The sequence below is a fragment of the Hibiscus syriacus genome, unplaced genomic scaffold (assembly GCF_006381635.1).
Source record: "Hibiscus syriacus cultivar Baekdansim isolate YM2019G1 unplaced genomic scaffold, ASM638163v2 tig00111543_pilon, whole genome shotgun sequence".
NCBI lineage: Eukaryota > Viridiplantae > Streptophyta > Magnoliopsida > Malvales > Malvaceae > Hibiscus > Hibiscus syriacus.
The window spans coordinates 425,398-452,286 of NW_024063116.1; the positions used below are offsets into that span (position 1 = coordinate 425,398).

The 26,889-nt window shown below is 35.2% G+C and overlaps 1 protein-coding gene and 1 pseudogene across 1 annotated transcript; one reads left to right on the forward strand and one right to left on the reverse strand.

The window, feature by feature from the left end:
- The first annotated feature begins 436 nt into the window (after positions 1-436).
- LOC120164840 (ribosomal RNA small subunit methyltransferase I-like) lies at positions 437-21,854 on the forward strand. The gene is made up of 10 exons (XM_039174487.1): positions 437-516; positions 604-730; positions 12,812-12,893; positions 13,526-13,644; positions 13,737-13,865; positions 13,956-14,064; positions 14,153-14,297; positions 14,929-14,971; positions 21,225-21,398; positions 21,603-21,854. Exons 1-10 carry the CDS (start codon positions 437-439, stop codon positions 21,705-21,707), a joined length of 1,113 nt encoding a protein of 370 aa, XP_039030418.1. The 3' UTR covers positions 21,708-21,854.
- Positions 21,855-22,752: 898 nt separating this feature from the next.
- Positions 22,753-25,688, reverse strand: LOC120164841 (annotated as a pseudogene).
- Between the last annotated feature and the right edge of the window lie 1,201 nt (positions 25,689-26,889).

The following is a 26,889-nucleotide window of genomic DNA, read 5'->3' on the forward strand; positions in this document are numbered from 1 at the left end:
TTCCACCACCCCAAAACCGAGACCTACCCTCTCGAAAACCTAGATCTGAAAAAGAGACAAGAAGGCTATACCTTCAGTGATGGGTTTTCCTAGTTCCAGCGTTGATACAATGATCAGATTTGGATGAAGGGTAAGATCTTTCTCTTTCTTTCTTTCATATTCGAAAGATTTTTCTTTAAATTTGGTTCTGGTTTTTTTAATGGTACATATCTCTTCAAATCCCCTCCGAATCTATCTGCGCTCTCTGTTTTTTTTCGAACGGTTTCTCTCTTCCCCTTTGTCTGTTGCTTCTCTCTGATTTTTATCATTTACATATGTGATTGATGATATCTACTGATGAGTATACCCTATATCCATTGATTGACACATTAGGATTTGTTTTGGATTTGCTTTAATTTTTGATTGATTTGGTGTAGATTCGATCACTGTTTGATGGATGGCTAAAACGACAGCTCGAGAAGTCATCGGTGACAGCTCACGCAGCTGGGAAGTTGATACACGCACCGATGATGGACGGTCCAGATCCCGTTGTCAGTGGTGGATGGATAATATTTAGGGTTAAACCCTAATCTGGATATCTATGAACCATTGGATCTCCATCAGATCCAACGACTGGAAAGGTGGCAGCGCCATGCAACAAAAATGGAACCCTAACTGGGTCTGGATTATTGGGCTTCAGGTCGGATACTGGGTTGGGTCTGGATCCGGATTTGGGCTTGCTTGTAATCTGGTTTGGGTTTTTTGTCATTGTGGGCTCTGGGTTTATAATATATTGGGCCTGCAAAATGTAATTAAATTGTTAATAAAATAATCATATTAATAATAACAACAACAAAACAACAACAACAACAACAATAATAATAATTAATAAATTTGAGAACCCGAACAAAAACGGGTGTCTATAGCTGCCCCTCTTTTCACATTCTTGTATTAACAAGAATAGGGTAAAGACAACGAGACAACAAGTTTTTGTCCGATTCTCCCTTTTGTTTTGAAATTTTATAGTCAAAGACAACGATGCTCATCCGCGATGAAGAGTTCTGGTCGTTTTTAGGTAAATTTGGAGATAACATGGTTCATACATGATGAGGAAGTATGGCTATCTAAGGGTGACACGGCTCCTACGTGATGAGGAGATCTGGTCAGTGGATGACACGGTTCCTACGTGATGAGGACGTCTGATCATCTTTAGGGATAAAGGCGTATAACATGGTTCATACGTGATAAGGAAGTTTGGCTATCCGAGGATAACGCGGCTCCTACGTGATGAGGAGATATGGTCGGTGGATGACACAATTCTTACGTTATGAGGATGGCTTGCCATCTTTAGGGATAATTTGTTTCAAGAGAAAATGTCTCAAGAGAAACAAAACTTGTTTCAAGGGAAATAATCTCAATGTTGTATGTTTCAAGAGAAACTATCTCCAAAGAGAAAAAACTAGTTTCAAGGGAAACAATCTTAAAGGTTGTATGTTTCAAGAGAAAAAGTCTCAAAAGACACAAAACTGGTTTCAAGAGGAACAATCTCAAAGTTTATCAAATTTTTTTCAAGTGAAACAATTTTCAAATTTTGTGTTTTGAAGAAAAATTATCTCAAGTGAAACGAAATTTGTTTTTAAGAAAAGTAATCTCAAATGTTCGTGTCTTGAGGAAGACTATCTCATGTGAGATGAAATTTGTTTTGAGAAAAATAATCTCAAGTGAGATCAACTTTGTTTCAAGTGAAACAAATTCAAAATTTGCATCTCAAGGGAAAACTGTCTCAGGCGAGACGAAATTTGTTTTTAGAGAAAACTACTCAAGCGAGACAAATTTTGTGAAAATATGTCTCAAGCGAGACGAAAAAAACAATATCAAATGTCAGCAATTTTGTTTGTAACATCCCAAACTATGGGTTAGTGACTAAATTGTAAAACTTCAGAATGTGGTGATTAAAGTAGGATATTTGAATAGTTCAATGAGTTATTCAGAAATATTTCCTGAAGGTTTTAGTAATTATTAAAGGAATCAAAGGGCAAAATGGTATTTAGCATAAAAGATATTTTTTCCCTCTTATAAGATAAGGGAACCACGTGGGGAAATGAGAGATTTTCCAGAGTTTTCTTCTTCCTTCTCCCAGCCGTGGACTCCAACTTGAAAGGTAAGATTTCTTAATAGTTGATTATTAGCTGAAATTTAAGTTGGGTTTCGATCATTAGATGATAACTAAGCTTAAGGAAAACTTAAGTTATCTTAAAATCAAAAGATGATGGAATTAGGAGAGATTAAAGATTATGAGTTCTTGAATGAAATCTTGATATAGTTGATAATTAGAATTGGAAGTTGAATTTGACTTGTCATAAATCTAAATAAGGAATATGAAGTGTTAGAATGAGATTTGGAACATGTTGATATTTGCGTATGATTCTTGAATGTCATATAAAAGATATGATTGGGAGGTTAAAGAAGTGATTATTGAGTAGAAATAAGTGTAAATATGTGTATGAAAGTTAGGAATATTAAAGAAGGTGAAATATGAAGTGTTGAGAGGAAAATGAAGGGATTTTCGTGTTCAAAATGACATTTCTGGGTTGTGTACATCGGTACATCTTCAATGGGTACCGATGCACTCTCAAATAAATAAACATCAAATACAATTAGTGCATCGATGCACCCCCTTAAGAAGAAAACATCGAATGTAAATGTGTACCGATGCACAGAGAGTGCATCATGCACGTTAAGGAATGCATCGATACACTGTAGAGTGCATCGATGCATACCTTCATTAAAAGATGAAAATAGTCTTTCTTTTAGCCCAAGAAGTGATAGTTTAGAAGATATCAATTAGTATACTGATACGTATCAATGTATTACTATGTAGGTTTAGAGCGTAATCATGTTCAAGAACAATTGAAGAATTAGGATCGAACCAAAGCAAGGCTAAGGTGAGTGCATAGTGTATTTATATGGTGATTCATGGAAATAATACTTGTGTTAAGTCTATTTCCTATATTAGAATACATGAATTAATGAATATAAGCATGTGGTTGGTATAAGTATATGTGTATATTATGATATGTATGGATATATGTTAGAGTAGTAAATCATATGAATATATATATATATATATTCTAATTCATGTGATTAGATAAGAAGATGATATAGGTTATATGATCATGAACTATGTAGATAATAAAGATTTAAGTAATAACAAGAGAAAGTGGTATACACTTGGTGGTATAAATACCCAGAATTATATAACATGTAATATAGGGTAGGTAATGAGGAATTATGGGTCTATATGACTAGGTGAAGATATAAGAACCATGGGTAAATATATAATGAGTGTACACAAACTCTAGGGAATGTTATAAGTGGAAGGTAACTATATGACATATAGTATATTATAGGGCAATGATTTATGTGAAATATGATAACTAATATGATGGACTCGTGTGATTAAATGAGACTGAAATAAGTGAGTAACATTGATGTATATATATGATAGAAAATGTGAATCAGATGTAACTAAGAAACACTAACATAAGTTATTATATTAACATTTAATAGAAGTTATATAAGAATTATATAGGAAATCATATGTGAATATAGGTTTAGATAATAAAATATGTGAGGTTGAATTAAGTAAATATATGGAATTAGTATAAACTTTGTATGTTGTAAGGGTATATGCATAAAATTATATGAGATGAGTTGTGAAGCTATGTGATATGCTATGAGAAATGACCCATGTGAATACATGAGCTTATATGAATTAGTGATGTGAATGTATATGAATAAGTAATATGAGCTACGTGCTTATGAGATATGAATATGGAACATGAGCTATGTGAAAATAAGTTAAGTAATTACATGTGCAAATGGAAATGTTATGTGAAAAGCTATGTGGCTATGTGAAGATGTGTAATGGTATAAAAGATAATGCCCATGTTATGTGATATGAGAGCTAGGGGTATAGTTGGCATGCCAAGAGTCGAGGGATTATCAGTGGTCCTTGGATAAAAAGTGTCCTTCGGGAAAAATATTCAGTGCCCCTTAAGGGAATTATATGAGCTGTGGTGACAGCATAGTGCACAACCTCTATGTACTCGCATATCTTTAGTTCTCATATGTGTACATGGGCTAATAAAGAGATAATATAAATAAACTTGATATGATGATATGTTTGTTTCCTTGTGAAATGTTATGTATGATATATGATTGTACAAATGGTAATTATAAGATCATTTGATAAAAGGAATCTATGATAGTGATAAAAATGAATATGATGATATAGTTGCTTGATTGTATATGTTATATGATAAGTGAATACATGTTAAGATATATATGAACATGAGAGATTATATGAACAAGAGAATAAGATATATGAATGATATGACATGTATGTAGTGTATTTGTTACATGAATAAGGATATGAGTGGTATGATAAATACAGTAATTATTCATGCATGATTACAAGTTATAGTTTACATTATATGTTTATTTGCCTCACTAAGTCATCGACTTAGCGTGTGAGTGTTTCACACGTAGGTTCTAAAAAGCGAGAGGAGAAGTGAAGAGGAGCAAGACAGTCAGACTCTCATTTCCACAGATCAGATCAGAATTGTAGTTAAGTGTAGATATTTGGTTGTATATAGTGTGTTAGCATGTAACGAAATTGTGAATTGCTAATGCTCTAATTGATTTTGTTTATTTGGTCCAACTTGTGTGAATTAACATCTTTTATTTTAATGAAAGTTTAAAATTTTCATGATTTTCTTTAAGAGTTAAAGTTTGAAAGTCAATGTGACATATTGGACTCGGATACGGTTGGGGTGTTACATTGTTTCAAGTGAAAAATTTCAATTTTTCCCCCAAGAAAACTGTCTCAAGAGAGACGAAATTCATTTTGAAATAAACAATCTCAAGTGAGATCAATTTTATTTCAAAATTTTCAAAATTTATGGAAAACCATCTCAATTGAGACAAAATTTGTTTTGAGAGACGATCTCCAAGGCCTATAGACTGCCCACTTCTGTATGTTGAGGATATTCCTCTAGAAGATCTTATCGTTGACTTCAGTATGTCAAAATTGTTTCTTCATGTTGAGGACATTTGGTCATCACCAAACTTTGATTTCCTGAAAGATCAGAATGATACATTTATGAATGACTATCTTGGATGTTATGATGGATGCCAAGATAAAGTTTATTTTATGTTTGATTTGATGAATTTTGAATTTGTCCTCATGAGAGGGGACAATGTCTTTAAGAAAGACAAAATTTCAAGTGAATTGTTTTTGAAAAGTATCCTCATGGGAGGGAATATCAAAGTCTTTATTACACACGATGATGAATGTTTGATGCAAATATGCAAATTTCATGTAACATGTATATATGTGTTGATGTATGTTTTCTTGATCAATGGTGAGAATGATTGTATGGGCATTCTTCATTATTTATTTGCACCAGTGTGCATCCTGGCAAATCTAGACTTGTGACAATTTCTTCTTGCCCCAGCCAATTTTGCCCCTGATGAATTTGGCTTCCTTTGTTTGGACTTGTATAGAAATCCAATAGATATTCCCTATGATACCATCATCATCCTTGTCAGATGGTTTTAAAAAGGAGAATTTATCATTCCAAAGGTCTCGGAGATTGTGTATGCATAACTGCCTTGTAGCGGGAAATCAAAGACCACTGTCTGGAGATAACCACTATAGCAATTGATGAAATATCAGACTACCCAGGAGAGCCAAGAGACATCTACATGCCAAGGATGATGGTTGGAATCTTAGAAACAACTGGATTTGAATATGTTTGATTATTTTGTTAATCATTTCCTTATATGATTTTAAGGACCTATTTTACTTTTTAAAGGTTATTTTGTACACCTTGATAATTTAAAGAAATAATCAATTTATACAATTAATTTGATATAATTTTATAAAATTTATTTAAATTTATTATATTTTATCCATTCAATTAAACTAGTAATTATTATTAATTAAATAATAATGATAAAATAATTTGTGTCCTATAGATATAGGTTTCGACATCAATTCGTAAAATAATTTTAAAAGCAAATTCGTAAGGTACTGATCATTGATCCTAGTTGGAGTCATACACTGTGTGACTCTGCCAAGCTTGACAAGACTCATAGAGATCAGAATTTTCTTATCAGGTAAAACACAAAGAAGAAATGTGGAACTCCAGGAAGTTTGGATGTCCTCAAACATTTGGCAACTTATTCATCATTTCCTGTGGCTTATGTCTAGATTTTTCAACCAGTGAATCTCTTTGCATGGTGTTCAAGGCTTTGTATAGCGTTGTGAGGAAACCAAAGAGTAAAGATAAATGGGAATGTTAGTGGGACGCTTTGGCTTGCCAACATTAATGCATGGGTGATCACCTGATCAATACAACTGTATGTTGTGATAATGGACAAAACAGTCATATATGGTAAGCTCCATTGTCTCTGTTTCACCATTTTCATTCTTCTCGCATTTTTCTGGCTCATTGATGTCTGCTCAACTCAATGATCTTGTATTCTTGGATGATACAAGCCTCCAAAAATGCCCCAATATTCCTCATTTCTTACTTCAAACTAATTTTAAGCATGAACTTTGTGTCTGAGAGCCACATGTCAATTACCAATATCTACTTCGGAGAGATTATCTTGATTGAAAATGTTTTTCTTCTTCTTTTATTTTCAAAACTTGAAAAATATCAATTAAATAATTTTGAAAAATGTTTAATCAAAAGTTGAAAATATTACCCCTTTCTAGGTTTCACAATTGAAACAAACCATAAAACAAGTGTTCATTGGATATCAAAGAATTAATTAGACTTTTAATCCTTCAACAAATTATAGCTATTTGACAAGTGTCAAGACTAATGCTATCTTTGAGGTAGGGTTAAGTAAGGAAAGAACAAGGTGTCTCGGGATGTTGCATATGGTCAAAGGTTTGGTTATTCTCATTTCTTTGATGTTCACTGATCTGATGGAGTAGCTTATATGCTCGTCTACTAGAAGTGTTCTCCGACTCCTAGCTCTCATGATCATATACGGGTTGTGCGATACCTTATCAAATCGCCTTCTATACAACTGCACAGTTTTTATATTTGAGTCGACTTTTCAGGTTTTCAACTCAAATCCTCATTTGGTTTTAAGATGTTATTCAAAATTTATGTCTTGAACCCCCCTTTGTTATTTTTTTCCTATTATACATTAAAGATTTTAGAAAACCTTTTTTAAATAAAAGATTAATCCCGATGGGCGGGATGAGATCTGAAGATAATCTCTTCTTTTTAGGAATCTATGTATGATTAAAAGGGACTTTTTAAGCACGTAATGTAGGTTATGGTTCACGGTTATGAAAGAAAATGATAAATAGGCCCAAAAAATGTTTAAGGGTAATTGAACCAAGGATTAATTCAATCTGATGCCTTCAATCTTGTCTTGCTCGATTTGAATCTGCTCGTATGCGTCCTTTATTTCTCTTGATGTTCTATGATCTTCTGGTGAAATGATTCTGGAATGATTGTACTTGATCAATCTTATGGTTTAAAGCTCAATGCGCCATTTGACTCGAGGGACTCTTTGCATGTGCATCTTGTCTTCTTTTTTTCTTTTTCTTTTTTTTTTCTTTGTTTTTTCTCTTTTTTTCCTTTTTGTTTCTTTTCTTTGCCCTTTTTTATTTCTTTGTTTTTTCTCTTTTCTTTGATTTGATCTTCGCACATTGCATTTGGCTCACTTTTTGGTATCTTATCTGGATCGGTGGTCTTCACTCATGCGAGCAGATTTCCTTCACATTCCCTCCAGTGTGGAGGGTGATACTTGGTTAGGGTTGAGTCAGAAGAAAATATAATTCAGCATCAAATGGGGACACAAGGGATATATTTTCTCCTTTTGTGAATGGATAATGAAAGAAAATCATTCATCATTTCATACACGGAAGACTTTGCAGAAGAGGTATCCCTAGAGGCTTAGATTTTTAGGATTAATTTTATTCACATGAAAACAATGTAATTAATGCAGATATAATTATTTCGAATCAATTTCCTTTTATTTTTGTTTCTTGTCTTCTAGCATGTCTCAATTGTTCAGGATCTTCTCCAGAAAATTGATGCGAGATGCCCCACATTGTGTCTTCTTGTATGAAGGTTCACGTTCAAGTGAACATCTTGTACTCAATGTCTTTAGGTTTTATTGGTAGAAAAAATGTCAGTTTTGCGTCTAAGAAGACGATGGTGACTTTATTGGCTCAACAAAAGGTAATGGTATGACTTTTTGTGTCTCAAAAAAGATAAAGGCAATATTTAAAAGTCTCAAAGAGAGGTAATGTCAAATTTTGGTTCTTTGGTACTGATCATGAATTATTCGGGTAAAGAATCGAGAGATTTTATTTCTGGTTTTGGACGGTATAAGAAAGGTCTAATCTTGACTTATGTCAAAAATCTATAATTCTTGAAGAATTAAAAGAATATGTAATTCATTCGATATTCGAATAACTACAAGATTAAAACTCGTTCAATTATTCAACCTTAGAAGGTAGCATAAATTCAATCATTAAGATTTAAAAAATATTTAAGCAAATATTGAAGAAAGAACAAAAACGAGTTCAAACAAAACAATGCTCTTAATGCAAGCGGTAAATGCAATGTCTTCTTGATCAACATCAGAATGCCTCATCATTCTTCGAATGTCCATGCCCCTGAATCAATCATGTTCTGGACCTTGTTTCAATGTCCCACTGTTCTCCATAGAATGCCCTGAGCTTATTATGTGATAGCTACATAAGGCATCAACATCGTAAAACTCAAGATATAGAGACTCTTTTCTCGGATCATCCTGGAAGGCTCAGCCCTACGACCAGCTGCATATGCTTCTACCGTACTGATTTCAGCTTCTTCCTTCAATTATTCAAATCTTGCTTCTATTCTCAATGTGGTGTCACATGATTAGGACCACTTCATTGAATCCTCCACGGATTAATTTCATGTTTTCATGAATGATGCATGTGAAAATGCTTAAAACATGAAATGCATATACAAAATGCAAAGATGCAAATGCAAAAAGATTAATCCCAACGATGAATATCGTAAAACAATTTTTACCAGAGATAAAAGTCTTCACATTACAAGATATTCCATTTTACAGACATGCTTTCTCTTGGACGTTGAGTCTTAAATGGCTCAATGCTTCATCTCGGATCTTCATTCTTGAAAATGATGCCCCTCAAGCACTTTGTAAACTAACTCCGTTAATGCCCTGGCGGTGCTGAAGTCAGTGTGTCACTCCTTGATGACTAGCGATGAAATGATTGTAAATAAGGCTCTATTGTTGGATTACTCCTTGGATCAGTGGATCATCATTTCAGTCTCGAATACTCCACGATCTTCAAGCAAGTCTCCTTCTTCTACTCTCTAAACTTCTTTAAGCCCTCGGTGCATGTCTGTGTACGCGACTGCTTGATTGAAAACTTTTATCTTTTCTTGTGAAAATTTTCTCTTGAATATCCCCTTGCGAATCAACACTTTCGCATTATGTCATGTCGATGAAATGTAATGCAAAAAGGTGAAAATGACACAAACAAAATAAAAGAAATAAATTAGTACAGACAAGATAATCAATAAAATTAAATGATGTTATATAAAATAAATACACCACCTACCCGATCATGGTATCTACCCAAGCATGCTTTCATTTGATAACAATCCTACCCGGACATGTTTTCTACCCAAAATGATTTATTTTTGCGAAATTGATCCTAACCGCATGGTTTCTAGTTTGCATGCTTTTATTCAAAAAGAATAAATATATTCTACGAACTTAAAGCAAAAGGTAAAGGATTAGAAACACTCCTCCTTTGTGTACAATTATTTTGGGCACCTACCGACGGACAGAGGTTCAGTATGGCTATACCTAGGGTGATCGTTCTACGGTTCACTACATGCATAGTTTTGCTCTATGAGGAAAGAGTACTCGAATTGTCTTTGATGTTGGTGCCCCCTTGGGCTACCAAACCCTCAATCCTAACCCATTATAGGAACAAATGGATCGAGTTCAATTCGAGGGGATTCACTTCCTTATACCCATACGAGGAATAAATCTCTACGAAGGTATATGGCATGTATCCCAGGGGTTATTTGCTAAAACTCATACGAAGAATAAATTCTTACGAGAATAAAGCATTCACCCCGACTTATTTGGAACGAAGCTCAGGTATAGATCTTATATTATACAAATGCACGTGATGTGTGTGAGAAGGAACATACAAACTTTTGACTCAAAAAGAAACAAAAAAAAAACTTGACAAAAACCTTAATAAAGCTTAAACAATAGATTAAAACGTTAGTACGATAAACATACATAAATTAGAAAAAAAATCAATAAATGGATCATAGGATAACTATAGACTCGAACTCATAATTTCCACCACAACGACAATGTGTAAGTGACTTATAGCCTCACTTTAAAAAAGGTCATCAGTGAAGTCGCCAAGCTGTCATAACCATTTTTTAAGACAATTAAGTTTTAAAAAACAATTATGACTTTTATTTGAAAATTTAAGATTTTGAATTAACTTAGATGGGATTCGCCATTGACCTTGGGGTTAGATAGGTCGAATACCTTAAAACGTCATTTAAAACAATTTTAATAAAAAATCATTTTTAAGACAAAAAATGGTTTGCGTTTACCAAAAATATGATTTAACATGTTCGAGAGTCAATTACGCGTGGGGAAGGATTAACACCCCCACAATGCCCAAAATTGGTACTCAATCGCTTACACATTGTCTTAATAGTGGCAATTATAAATCAAATATAAAGTTAAATTATGATCCATGCACTGAACATTGGATAATTTATTTCGAATTATTTATTAGGAAGAATTCTTTAATTTGAAAAGAAATCTCGAGATTAGCAATCCTCCGTCGGGAAAGTTATTTCGTATATTTCTTTGTCTAAAAAGAATATTCCCTCCTCGACAAAAGCGCGAATCGAATATAAATTGAAAATCAACATTTTGTATACAACAAAATAAATTGCTATTTACTTTATCATGCATTGCATTATTTGAATTAAAACAAATTATTTAGCGCTTTAAAAAATAAAGTTCAATTTATTTCAAGTTCTCACTTTGTTTGAATGCCGTATCGGATCACGCTACTTCGATCAAACAATGATTTCCACGCCCATTCTACAAGGTGTTGTTCTTGAAAATATTTGAATGAATTGATAAAATTTTAATCAAGTCTGGGAGATATGCACAATTTCGACACAAGATTAATTCATAAACTAAAATTAGCATGAATGAAAAAAAAACTATTAATATTTATAAGCATGCAAGGATTAATGAAAACCCATTAAACATATGCACTTATATCGTATAATGTAACATTAAACATTTAATACTATGTATATGAAAATAAATAAACACAATGTATTAATCAAACATTTAAATCAAAATAATATTAACTAAAATGAAATTAAATGATAAAAGGATTAAATCATGAAAACATAAGATACCCATGCATAAACATGTCATAAACCATTAGGATTTCAATTGTAATACCCAAACAATGATCAAAATGAAATCAAATTAATACATCATATCCATAACACAAAATAAATATTTATCATAAAATATTATTTAAAGACGAAAACAAAAGCCCAACAAACTCAGAAACCAAATCATAAATATTAATAATTTCACTAATATGCAGATCAGGATCTAAGCTAAATGAATCACAAATCAATGGCCTAAAATAGACATTAAACCAAATGTATATTAAAGAACATATAATGACTAAAACACAAGCAATCAAAACTTGAAGCTGGAAATCAAAAGATTTGAAGTTCTATTCAGTGATTAAAATGAAAAAATTACAACATATGAGACCAGAGTAAAACATCCACGGAACTGGTATAATACAAAAGGGTAAGGACTTAAATATAAACAAAGAACAATAGATGCCCAAAACGAGATATCATAAATTTCCATTAATGGCTAAAACAGAATATTACACATAACCAAGGACTTATACTGCAATTAGCCCTTGAAAAATTAGAAACATGGATGAGATTACAAAATAATAAGGACCACAACAACTACTAACCCAAACCCGAAAACACGCTGAACCTCTCCCTCTTTAAACGATGTCGTATCATGATCTACATTTAAAGCCAAAATAAGTCCCAAAATTCGTCCCTCCCTTCCCATTTCCAGATTTCGCTCCCTCTCTCTTCAAAATAAGAGAGTGAAACTCTCTCAAATGTTCCCCTCCTCCCTTCTCTACTTCTCCACCGTGGAAAAAGAGCGAAAGCCACAACCGACGTAAATCACTAGTGATGACGTGGGAAACCTACCTGAAAACCAACCCTTAGCATTCTTCTCTTATTTTCTAAACCGAGACCTACCACTCTCGAAAACCTAGATCTGAAAAGGTGATGGGCTCTCCTATTTCCGGTAGGGATACAACGATCAGATCTGGATGAAGGGTAAGATCTCTCTCTTTCTTTTTTTCTCTTTTCTTTATCTCTTCTTTTTTTTAGGTTCCAAAGTTTTTTTCTTTAAATTTGGTTTTGGTTTTTGCGAGTGGTACCTATCTATTCAAACCCCTCCAAATCTCTCTGCCATCTTTGATATTTTTCGAATGGTTTCCCTCTTCCCCTTTGTCTGTTACTTCTCTCTTATTTTTATCCTTTGCATGTGTGATTGATTATATATGCTGCTAAGTAGATAGGATATCATTATCCTATCTCCATTGATTGACACATTAGGATTTGCCTTGAATTTGCTTTAATTTTTGTTTGATTTGGGGCAGATTCAGTCACTGTTTGATGGATGGCTGAAACGACAGCTCAGGAAGTCATCGGTGGCGGTTCACGCGGCTAGGAAGTTGAAAGGTTGGGCGCGTGTATCACACGCATCAGTGATGGACGGTCCATATTCCCTTGTCGGTGACGACTGGATGATATTTAGAGTTAAACCCTAATCTTGATAGCTGAGGACCGTTGGATCTCCATCAGATCCAACGGCAGGAAATGTGGCGGCGCCAAGAAGTAAAAATGAAACCATAATTAGGTCTGGACTCTTGGGATTCGGTTGGGCTTCGGGTCAGATCCTGGGTCGGGTCTGGATCCGGATTTGGTCTTGCTTGTAATCTGGTTTGGGTTTTTGTCCTTGTGGGCTCTGGGTTTATAATATATTGGGTCTGCAAAATGTAATTAAAGTGTTAATATAATAATAAATAAAAAATTAATAAATTTGAGAACCCGGACAAAAACGGGTATATACAATTATGTTTGCTTATAATTTTCCTAATAGTTTGCTTATTAAATATATTTTCCTATCAAGTTTATATGATTTTATGTGTATATTGATGTTAAATTTTGACGAAAAATATTAACGATTAGCTTAAATGAATAAAACAAAACGATTTAATTTTTAAAGTTCTAAAGTGCATGACTAAATATCAATTCATTTGAGTATAGGATCTGACTTCATATATTGACCTTAATTTTTTTATATATCACATTATTGGTGATTTCATCAAAGCAATCTCTACGGGTTTTGAAATCAGCTGATGTCATACTCTCAGAGGACACACGGCATTCCGGGATGTTGCTTCACTATTATAGCATCAAAACTGCTCTTGTAAGTGAGATTGAGCCATTTTTTCCTTGATCAGTTGATATCATTCATTTTGTTCTTCAAAATTTTTGATTGTGCGGGTTTTAGAATTCCAGCTAAGTTATCACAAATATAATGAATCTCAAAGAGAGGAAACAGTTTTGAAGAGGTTAAAACAAGGGGAGATCATAGCGTTGGTCAGTGATGCTGGAATGCCTGGCATTAGCGATCCCGGTACAGAACTGGTTAGTATTTGCATCCCTATTGGCTGAATTCTATAGATTGGTTGGTCTTGATGAAGAATGTAGTGACTGATGTTTGGAACCGCGGTTTAGGCAAAGATATGTGTGGATGAGAACATTCCTGTTATTCCAATTCCTGGACCGTCTGCCTTCTTAACTGCTCTTTCTGCCTCAGGATTGTCCACTGATGAATTTACATTTGGTAATTCCTTTGTAAAATATTGTGATTGAATGCGTTTCTCTGTGTTCCTGGAAAGTTAAAGACTGTTATATGGCATATAATGTTGCAGTTGGTTTTCTTCCAAAACATGCCAGTTCACGGAAGGAGAGGCTGATGACTTCTGCAAGTGAAAAACCAACACAGATATTTTATGTTCCTCCTCACAAGCTTAGCCTGTTTCTTGAAGAAAGTTCCCTGAATTTTGGCGATTCAAGGTAAAAAATGCATCTGCTTTTCTTCCATGAACCGTGATCAGTATAGTAACAAATGGTGAGAATCAGAGGAAAGGATTGAAAGATCAAGTCATTCTTGGTGAAGGGATTTTGTATGAAGATGCGGAATGTCTTTTCTTGCGAGGAGAAATCCGCTTGAGCCAGAAGTATTCTCTTTTTTAGGTGTATCATTTTTGGATGTGTATGCATCTATTTATCTGCATTACTCAAAAATATATATAGAAAGTCTGCAGAGGGAAAATAACTCATAGTGGCTCCAAATATGTAAAGCTTGTTAGTTAACTTGCTCTAATTTTGTAGTAACTGATTATCAGATCAATAGCTGAAATCTCTATTATAAGATGATATCATTAAAGAAACTGTATCAGCAGTTTCCAAGGCAATCAAATTAGAGGGGTGAAGAAATTTGGTTCGTTTCATCTTTAAGTGCAAGATCCTCTGTTTGCTTGATTGACATTATGTACTTTTCCCTTGCTTCAGTTAGTTATCTGCCTTCTGATACTTCTTTCAAAATTCTTAGTTGTATGTATTGGCATCTTTAAACTAAGTCTTAAGTGGAAATGACTGATGGCTCTTAGTCCCTATTATGACAGGTGACTTGATATCGTTGCAGGCAATGTGTCATAGCTCGGGAACTAACAAAAATGCATGAAGAGGTAGGTCTGTATTTATTCTCTTTATGTTATCGTATGCTACTTTGTCAAGTGTTAGGCAGATTTTATTTTATTTTTACCTACCATTTATGTTTATGCTAACGTAGCCTTTTTTCACCTTATTTCGGTTACTAAATCGTTAATGTTTATAGCTTCAATAACTAATCATGTTCTGGTTTCAGGCTTCTGATTAAAGACCAGTAGAAGAGGCCAATGCCTAAACTTTTTCAATGGGCCTGTATGGGGGGGGGGGGCGGAAATCAGGAATATGGCGTAACTCATGAGGCTTTAACACCATTTTATTTGAACCTTATGTCATGTGGCCTTTTGTTTTAGGCCTTTTTGGCCTTGCGTTTTCCAATGGAGAAATGTTCTTTTTTGATAATTGAGTTTTTCTTTTAATGTTCTTTGTTTTCTTTTCAAGGTATTCGTTGATGTGATTTTCACCCCTTATCAGAAATGCTATTGCATACAATAAATTCACTGGCTCGGAAAGCCGGAGGAAAATAAAATGATATGAATGTACCCTATAGTTTGTAGGCTATAGAAGGTAGAAAAGAGATGCAATAATTCTCACCCCATAATGAGTTGAAACATTACATGGTTTAAATTTGGAGATCTTACTTTAAGGAAATACAATAAAGTGCTTATGCAATAGGTTTGAGTAGAGATTTTATTTTAAAGAAATACAATAAAGTGCTTGTGCAATATAGGTTTGAATAGTGCTAAATCTATTAGCCAGTGTGACCTTGTTTTGTTGGAAATAAAACACTCACACAAACAACTTTTATTGAAACTCAAACAAATATTACAAGAGTACTCTCACTCAAAAAACAAGAACTACAACTCACTCTTATAAGACTTTGCTTCTTCACTCACTTAGAAGCTCTTAATTTTTCTTGATGCTTAAAACTAAAATGGGAAGGGGTATTTATACTACTCAAGAACAATCCTACACCACACAAATAAACTAATTTAAACCATTACAAATTCAACAAATATCTAACTCTCACCTAACTAAATCGATGTAAGCAATGACATCATTAATTAAATGATGTAAGCAATGACATCTTTAATTAAATGATGTAAGTAATGACATCAATTTAGTTTGGGTTTGGGTTTAGGCTCCCATAATGGATCAAGTTTATGATCCAACACCTTCCCTTAAACTTGATCTCGTGACCCCTAGTAGGTTCCTTAATCTTAAGAAGTCTTCGCTGGTCAGTGGCTTGGTAAAAATATCAGCAACTTGATCTTGTGACTTCACATATTCAACTTCCACATCTTTTCTTGCAACACACTCCCTTATATAGTGGTAGCGAATATCAATGTGCTTGCTTCGATCATGGAATACTGGATTCTTCGCTAAGGCAATGGCTGACTTGTTGTCGACACAAACCTTGGTAGGCTCTTCTTGTATCAACCAATCTCCTTCAATAGATTTCTAAGCCAAATTGCATGACAAACACATGAGGTAGCAGCAACATATTCCGCTTCACAAGTGGACAATGTGACAATCGGTTGTTTCTTTGACATCCATGTGAATGCAATATCTCCCATGAAAAATATGAATCCAGTAGTGCTCCTTCGATTATCTATGTCTCCACCCCAATCACTGTCGCTATATCCAACAAGCTTGTAATCATTAGAAACTGAATAGAACAAGCCAAAGTCAATTGTACCTTTCAGATAGCGAAGAATTCTCTTTGCGGCTTTAAAATGGGTGGTTTTGGGGATTCCATGTAGCGACTAACCAATCCAACTGCGTGAAGAATATCGGGTCTCGTGCAAGTTAGATAGCGTAGACTTCCTACCAAACTTTGAAGAATGTTGGATCTACACTTTCGCCTTCTTCATGTTTGGTCATCTTGATCCCGTATTCTGCCGGTGTGCTTATTGGCTTACAGTTCTCCATCTTGAACTTCTTCAGTATCTCCTTTGCATAGCTTTCCTGTGAAATGAAAATTCCATCATTTTGTTGCTTAACTTCAATGCCAAGGTAGTACGCCATGAGCCCCATGTCTGTCATCTCGAATTCTTTCATCATCACATCCTTGAATTCATTAAACATGCTTGGGTTGCTTCCAGTGAAGATCAAATCGTCCACGTAGAGGCACACGATCAAAATATCTTCATCTTTGATCTTGATATATAGAGCATGCTCGTAGGGACATTTGTTGAAGCCATTCTCTTGGAAGTACTTGTCGATTCGGCTATTCCATGCCCTTGGTGCTTGTTTTAGCCCGTAAAGAGCCTTCTTCAACTTCAACACCTTGTCTTCATGCCCTTTGACTTCATAGCCTGATGGTTGCTGAATGTAAAGTTCCTCTTCAAGAACTCCATTTAGGAAGGCGGACTTTACATCCATCTGTTGTATCTTCCACTTGTTTTGAGCTGCCAAAGAAATGATTAGTCTGATAGTCTCCAATCGAGCAACAGGAGCAAATACCTCATCATAGTCAATTCCAGCCTTTTGACTATAGCCTTTAGCAACTAGCCTCGCCTTGTGCCTTTCAATCTCTCCTTTGGCGTTTTGCTTTGTTTTGTACACCCATTTGACACCTATCGCCTTATGTCCCTTGGGAAGTGAGGTAAGTTCCCATGTGTCATTCTTCTCGATGGCCTTGATTTCTTCGTCCATCGCATCTCCATTTCTTTTCTTGTACCGCTTCTTGAAAGCTCACTGGTTCACAATCGGCAAACAGACAAAATAATGTAAGATTATCTTGTCGTTCAGTTACCTCATAGAGATCTCTAAGGCTTCTTGTGCGTTGCACAACTCTTTCACTTTGACTCCCACTTGACGATGATGAAGGTGATGAGTCTCCTTGAGTGGTTGATGTTGGTGAAGTGGGTGGAGTTGCAAGCTCTTGTTGAGATTCATCTAGTTGCTCCCTTATTGTCTGCTCATCTTCTTCAAACTAAGGAAAGAAATTGAAGTCATCTGTATGAGAGTTAAAATCCCATTCTCCTTCTTCGTTGAAGACCACATCTCGACTAATCACAAACTTCTTATTTTCTGGATTGTACAACTTGTAGCCCTTCGAATTAGCATCATAGCCGATGAAGATAAAACTCTCGCTTTTATCATCAAGCTTCGTTCTTCTCTCGTCTGGTACGTGAACATGGGCTATACTTCCAAAGGTTCTCAAGTGGGAAATGCCAGCTTTCTTCCACTCCATGCCTCTTGCGGTGTCTTTCCCCATACACTTCTTGTTGGAGATCGATTTGACAAGTAGACTGCACACGATACTGCTTCCGCCCAAAATTCTTTGGGTAGTTTCTTGCTTTTGAGCATGCTTCGTGCCATGTCGAGGATTGTTCTATTCTTTCTTTCTGCCACACCATTTTGCTGGGGGATCTAGGAACTGTCATCGGTCGACGAATTCCATTTGCTTCACAGAACTCTTGAAACTCCCTGGAAGTAAATTCTCCACCTCGATCGGATCTCATGACTTTGATCTTTCTACCGCTTTCTCTCTCCACTGCTGCTTTGAACTTCTTGAAGACTTCAAAAACTTCTGACTTCTGTTTCAAGAAATATACCCAGGTTTTTCTTGAAAAATCATCAATGAAGAGAAGAAAATAGTTATTGTTACCGAGAGAGCTTGGCTTGATCGGTCCACACACATCGGTATGGATGAGCTCAAGTGGCTTCTTAGCTCTTGTCTCTGACTCCTTTGGAAAGCTTTTCCTGAATTGTTTCCCGACTAGACCCCTTCACAGATGGTCAGGATGGTTGATGTGAGGTAGTCCTTTCACCATCTCCTTCTTAGATAATAGCTCTAGACCTCCAAAATTGAGATGCCCAAATCGAAGATGCCAAAGCCATGATGCATCTTTGTAGCAGCTTTCAGGCACTTTGCAACATCATTTTGTATGTTGATCAAGACATTCTATTCTTTGACATCGGCACTTTAGCAATGAAGTTATTCTTATCATCTTTTATAGAAAGATTATAATTATCATATGAATATCATAACCTTTCTCTACCAGTTGCCCTAAACTTAAATGTTACTTTTCATATTGGGCACATAGTAGACATTTGAAATAAATTGATGTCTCCCATCTTTCAAACGGATAAGAATGTTACCTCTCCCTTTCACTGCTATTGTGGAATCATCTCCAAATGAAACATTTCCACTTACTGACTCGTCTAGCTCCACAAACATGTCTTTCCTTCCACACATATGATTGCTTGCACCACTGTCAAGATACCAGGAATTTGCTTGGCCATCATCAGTTTCCTTTCGTGCTAGAAGAAGAGTTTCTTTGCCATCTGTCTTTTCCTCCACGTAATTGGCCTTCTCCTCAATTTTGTTGTTGGGAGCTCTACATTCTGAAGCATAATGCCCAAATTTTTGACAATTATACATCGAATTTGAGATTTGTCATACTTTGAGTTTGGATTAATTCTTCCACGCCTCGTGTTGAGCTTTCTCCTTTCTCATAGTTGTTGTTGGAATTGTTATTGTTGTAATTCCAGCCTCGTCCACGACCTCGACTTCCACCTTGTCCATGGCCTCTACCTCTGCCTTGGCCACGTTGGTTTCTATCATTGCGTTGGCTCTCATGCATATCCTTGAGTTGCAGCTTGAGGAGTTGCTCAGTAAACTCATGCTTCTTTTTATGCTTCTCTTCGTATGCTTGCAATGATCCTTGGAGCTGTTCGATCTTCATTTCTTCCAAGTCTTTAGTTTCTTCAATCGTCACGACGATGTGCTCAAATTTGGGATCCAACGAACGGAGTATCTTCTCTATTATCCTCACATTGTCTAACTTTTCACCATTTCTTTTTAATTGATTAGAAACAGCTACTACTCTTGAGAAATAATCTGAAATAGACTCAGATGCTTTCATGTTTAAGGATTCGAATTCACCTCTTAATGTTTGGAGACGAACCTTCTTCACTTGCTCGGATCCTTTGTAAGAGGTTTGCAGCTTCTCCCACGCTTCCTTGCTAGAGCTTGCACTTGAAATATTTTCAAAACCATCATCATCTAATGCTTGATAGATGAGGTAGAGAGCCTTCTTGTCTCTCTTTCTTGAATCCTTCAAAGTTGTCTTTTGATCTGGTTGTAAGAGTAGCAAAAGCATCATCATCCGCAGGCTCGTTATAGCCTTTCTCTATGATATCCCACACATCTTGTGATCCAAGAAGTGCCTTCATTTTGATACTCCAATTGTCGTAGTTGTTGTTGTTGAGTGTCGGAACTTGGAATGGTGTCATACCATTTTCCATATCTCTCAATATAATGAGATTTTGTAAAATCCGATTGCACGGATGAATCCGGAACGATGAAAAAAAAACTTTGGAGGGACTTGGACAACTCGGTCAAGGGCTCCAACTCGGCTGACTCGGCTCAACTCGATTTTCTGGCAGCAGTCTTCCGGCGATGCGTGGCGGTGCGTCAGAAACTCAGATTGAGAAAATTATGGCGGCGGCGTATTCCTCTCGTCGAGACCTTCGATCTTTCCAACTCTCTCTGATGCCACTTTGTTGGAAATAAAACACTCACACAAACAACTTTTATTGAAACTCAAACAAATATTACAAGAGTACTCTCACTCAAAAAACAAGAACTACAACTCACTCTTATAAGACTTTGCTTCTTCACTCACTTAGAAGCTCTTAATTTTTCTTGATGCTTAAAACTAAAATGGGAAGGGGTATTTATACTACTCAAGAACAATCCTACACCACACAAATAAACTAATTTAAACCATTACAAATTCAACAAATATCTAACTCTCACCTAACTAAATCGATGTAAGCAATGACATCATTAATTAAATGATGTAAGCAATGACATCTTTAATTAAATGATGTAAGTAATGACATCAATTTAGTTTGGGTTTGGGTTTAGGCTCCCATAATGGATCAAGTTTATGATCCAACAATTTTCACCCCTTATCAGAAATGCTATTGCATACAATAAAATTCACTGGCTCGGAAAGCCGGAGGAAAATAAAATGATATGAATGTACCCTATAGTTTGTAGGCTATAGAAGGTAGAAAAGAGATGCAATAATTCTCACCCCATAATGAGTTGAAACATTACATGGTTTAAATTTGGAGATCTTACTTTAAGGAAATACAATAAAGTGCTTATGCAATAGGTTTGAGTAGAGATTTTATTTTAAAGAAATACAATAAAGTGCTTGTGCAATATAGGTTTGAATAGTGCTAAATCTATTAGCCAGTGTGACCTTGTTTTGTTGGTTTTTCTTTTTTAGTGACTGTTAATTCTGGCAGTCCTGGCGGGGCACTTTGGGGAAAGCAAAGGAAGGCTTCTTAACTCGCCACCCAAAGGGAGAAATTACCCTCTTGATTGAGGGCAATTCAAATTGCAGTGTGGAAACTCCATCTGAGAGCGAGTTAGAAAATGACCTGAGAGAATTGATCTCCAGTGGCCATAGTCTTTCTTCGGTATGATTTGAGTTGTGTCTTCACATTTTACCAAATTTATACCTTGCAAAGGCTTTAAATAGATTCCTTATTAATTTTATGCGACTGTCATTATGAAGTATATTCCATTTAGACATTAAGAAATTCGGAAGAACTTATATCTTTTGAAGAATGTTCCACATTGTTTCTATTTGATAAAAATAACTAAATACGATTATGTTGCAGGCAGTCAAATTGGTGGCGAAAGGAACATCAATGAAAAAGAAAACGATATATTCCCTTGCCCTGAGAAAATTTGCAAAGAAGAACAAAGCAGAGGATTCAAATTAATGTCAAGCATTCCGGTAGAATTGAATAAGAAGGGTTCGATAACTTGGAAGTTCGAAAGCCAAGAACAAAACTCACCCTTTTGATCTATTTAATTTAACAGGGAAAATCCATATCCAGCACTAGGTTATTTTCCTTTTCGCCTGCATTTTTGGATGTCGAGGGGCATGGCATGCTTTACATTACATGGCTAGGGAGCATGGCCATATTTAAGGTAAAAGCAGTAATTATAGGTGAAGTACTATCGGTTTGCAGTTTTCCTAAGTTTAACCATCTCTTAATTACTATTTCACCCGTGGTATCTGCCAATTCGTGTTGGGTTTTCACACTATGATCACGGTTAAAGTATTATATTTATAAAAAAAAATTGATACATTGATAATTCATATTAATGTCTTTCCTATTGTGCTAGGTTTATATATAATCATGTCCACTTTGAAATTGTCACGTGGGTTTACAAAATTTTCTCTAGTTGCTTTGGTTTATTTTATGCATGATACCAGCTTATAATATACATGTGTACCTACACTTTGGTGTTCTTTTTTTTTCCTTTGATTTTTCTGTTTTGGACCCGGGGACCTATAATTATGGTCTGTTTGGTTCAATAAAAATTTGAAGGAAAAAAAGAGTGTGCTTGATAAGAAAAAGTCGGTTTCTATTCTAATACAAAATGAACAAATGTTTTAAATTGGAATAATAAGAGGAAAGAGATGAAGTGTGCATACTTGTTCGCAAATTTAAACCTAACAAAAGAACGAAAACTAATGTGATTTGATACAATGACAATTTAATAACACTAGAGATAAATTCACCAAAGGCCCATAGATGAGTGCAACTTGCGTCGTTGCAGACCATGTGTAGCAGTTTCACTGCTAGTTAGCCAGCATGATTCGAACCCTGTGAACTGGGTTACACTTACCACAAATAGCTACATGTTTATCACCCGAATAAGAGTATTCTTAAGTAATAATTAGGATTTGGTTAGACGTGAAACCCAACAGGCTCATACTCCCATTGCAACACAATGATTTGAAGTTTATAGTATAATTCAAGTGAAATATTTGAAGAGAGACAATCTTGTGGTTCTTTGATTTCCAAGCCAGTGCTGCATATGAACAATGACATCTAAGTAAGCGCTGCTCCTCCCATGGAACCCTACCTCCTTTCCCTCTGTCACGGTTGAAGTGCAAAACGTCCCCTTCTCCTCACCAAATGGACCATACTTCCCTCTGCTTGTGTATAACGTTAACGACGTTACCACTTTTCTCTTCTCCTCACTGTCTATGCACCCATAATATCCCGACACGCAGTTCACTACCTCGTTCGGGAAGTCTAATTTTACCCGATTTGTGGTGGTTCTTTTATGACCTCCATGTTTTGTAGACCACACAGATTGTCCATTTCGATCATACTCTATCTGCATTGAGCAAATAGCTTCAGATTTGGTTATATATATTTGCCTAATCCCAGAATATACTCCATCATCCATGGTCTTCCTCCATCTCCTCCCCAAGGACCTGGTCCCCGTGGTGCTGTTCTTTTACCACACTACAAGCAACCTGATCAAATTCAATCCAAATTACATATATATATATATATATATATATATATATACATATATATCCTTTTGGAGACATTTAGAATGAAACATACGAGAATCCATTAAGCAACATCAATGGTTAAAGAGATTGTCGTTTTCCCCAGAGATATTGGGTTTGACCAGTTGTGTTTGTAGGGTGCGCGCGCGCGTTGTTAATGACTAAAAAAGATTTTAAACAAATACTACCTTATAATCAATCCCAGACTATTCAAAACAATTGAAACATATGAATTTCCTCTTCCTCAGGTACTCACTTTGCTAGTACTAGCTTGTTAGACCATGGAGAATTATCAATTTCGGCTATACTCTTTTCACTTTGGATGATTGCTTTGGACAAAGGTGGCTTTGGAGGTGGTATTTTGGCTTCCATCACGTGCACACCAACGGCATCCAGGAACAAACCTTCACTGCCATGGAATCCAACAATCTTGCCTTCATTCATCTTGTTGGAGAAAGAGGGTCCTTGTTCATCTCCATATGGCCCATGCTTCTTTGTTGGTGTAGACGTTAATGACTTGATTACATTACGCCCCACGTACATTAATGGCCCGAATGTCCCCGTGATGTGTGTCAAAATTTCTGAGGATAATCAAACATTATCTGCGGAGAATGCAACAAGTGAATTTGTTGAAATACCAGCAATGTTGATTGAATCTTTATAAGAAAAGCTAGACTCATACCCTATCGGTTTTGAATCCTCCATGCCTCCATGTTTGCTTCCCCATACCGCTTGTCCGTCGCGATCGTAACAACCTTTATCGATACACTTCTGACATTGGTGACAAAGTGATTTGCCTTACACCGGTTAGATTCCGTCATCTAACTGGTTCCACCATTGCCACCCTAGGGTCCATAAGTTATCACTCCTTCCGGTGCTTTTGAGGGTACCCTCTTGGGACTCTTCAATCCTCAATCCTTCCAGTACTTTTGAGGGTACCCTCTTGGGACTCTTCAATCCATCCGGTACTTTTGAGGGTACCTTCTCTAGAGTCCTAAATAAACCTTGAGCACGCAAGAAACAAATAACAAAAATTGCATCACATATGTAACATAAAAAGTGAAATCAAAATCACATTTACACCTGTCAACTCGATGATGATATTGGTTTTGGATAAGGTTATCGATTAATTTAGATTTTGGGTTCAAGATAATTCGAGTTTATTAATATGGAATTTTGGTTAGGTTACTAAATGAGTTATGTTTTTAACTACAAGTAATAAAATGAGACAAAAACTAAACATTAAGTATGATTTTGAAAAATTGAAAGTTTAGGTGCTAAAACATACCAAAACTAAAGTTTTAAGTACTAAATGCATAGTTTACCTTTTATAATATTATGATATTATTTTATTCCAATTTAAATAGTTTTCTATAACTATATACAATGCATATATATTTCTTTATAATTTTTCATATGTGATATATACATATTATAAAGAGTCGAAGGACTTGACTTAAACTTGAAAATCAATCAACTAATTACTAAAAAATTTTGAATTATTCAGTTTTATTTATAACTCGATTTGAATTTAAAAATTTCCAAGTTAAGTTTATGAAATTATGACTTTAAATTAGAGTTAGGGTTTCGAGTCGAGTCGAAAATCAATTTTTCGAGTTGTCGAGTTTTGCTCACCACTCATTGCGAGTCATTTTGGGTCTAGGTATTTTAAAACAACTTAACTTAACTTGAGGCTAACAAACTCGACTTGACTCTTAATTTCATAAACACGACTCGATTAAAAAAATTAAATTCGAATCGAATTATAAAATAGAGCTCGAATAAGTCAAAATCTTTAGTAATTAATAGATTGATTTTAAGTTTTTATTGAATCCTTCAACTCTGTTGTATGATATATATATATATAGTTAAAGAAAACTATTTAAATTGAAATAAGATAATATCGTAACATTATTAATATTTTAATTAAATTTAAATAGAAACTCAAATAATTCGACTCAATTTAATACAAAATTTATTTTAAATAAATTCTGACTTATAGAAGAGAACTTATCAACTTGACCAATTAAAATTTTATTAACTAGACTCGACCGAATACTCACCTAAGTTAAGTAAGGTCGAATTATTAGTATAAAATCGACTGTTGTTCTTACCTTACTTTAGGTTTCTACATCGCTGGAATCATCAAAGCTACTAGAAGTTAGGCTGGGGAGAGGCTTTGGAAAGGACTTCCTTGCATCACTAAAAACCCATCTTTGTCATCCCCATTAGAAACGAAGCGCTGGGCATGAATGATAGTCCTGCAGGGATTCAACTTAATCACAGGCTTCGAATAAACAACAATTGTGTCCAAATGCACACCACCCCTCCTATGAAATACCACAATCTTTCTCCTACTCATCGAGAAACTAGTCCCTTGCTCCATACCATAGGTCCATAAGCTTTTCTGTTGCTTACAAAGTGAGCGATCGAACCATAAGAGGTCCCTTTCGTTAATAAACAACAATTGTGTCCAAATGCACACCACCCCTCCTATGAAATACCACAATCTTTCTCCTACTCATCGAGAAACTAGTCCCTTGCTCCATACCATAGGTCCATAAGCTTTTCTGTTGCTTTACAAAGTGAGCGATCGAACCATAAGAGGTCCCTTTCGTTTAGGGTACCGCAGTATCCATGGATGGAAGTAAGAAACTCATATGGGCAATCAAGTTTGACCTAAAACAATAAAAATATCAGTTTTGAGTTTGAAGTAGATTTACCAATTTGGTATTTCGAAATGTGACCTTATATGTCTTGGAGCCTCCATCACCCCCATGTTTCCTTAACCAAATAGAGTGTTGAAAGTCAAATAAAGCATGCAATTCAGTGCACATGCTTAATTCAGTGGCTTTCGGTGTTGTGGAAAAAAAATTAGTTGAAATTGTTGAATTTCATGGATGGTAAAATATCAAATTTAGTCATTGTACTTTAGGGTATTTATAATATTAGTCCTTAAGCTTCAACTATAAATACCCTAACACATTTATCTTCAAAACCATACCAAATCATTCTAGTTTTCTCCAAATACTAGAGAATTTAGAGAGTTTCTTGAGAGTTGTTTTCTCCTTTTTTATCAAGAGAGAATTATCATTGTTTTCTCCTTGGTAGATCGAGAGAAGTTGTAATTCCTATTTTCTCATAGTGAAATTCTTCTACCGTTGCCCGTGGTTTTTACCCTATATTATTTAGGGGTTTTCCACGTAAATTTTATGTCTCTTTTATCTTCATTTTTATTTTCTCAAATTATCAGTTGCGATTTTTTCTCTATCCGATAGCCGTCTTCCGCAGTAATTAGTATCAGAGTCAGATTTGAGTGTGTAATATCTGCTTATTGTCTTTGTGGTTGCCACCAAAAGGTGGATCCTCTAACATAAGAAAGTAAGAAGGTATTACCCATTCTTTGAAGCTTACAGAGAATTATTCACAATAGTGAATGGGAGCTATCCGTAATAGAAGCTATGACAACAAAATTTGATATTGAAAAATTCAATGGGAGAAATTTCTCATTATGGAAATTGAAGATGAAGGTCATCCTGAGGAAAGAAGGTTGTCTAGCAGCTATCAGTGAAAGGCCAGTAGATTTC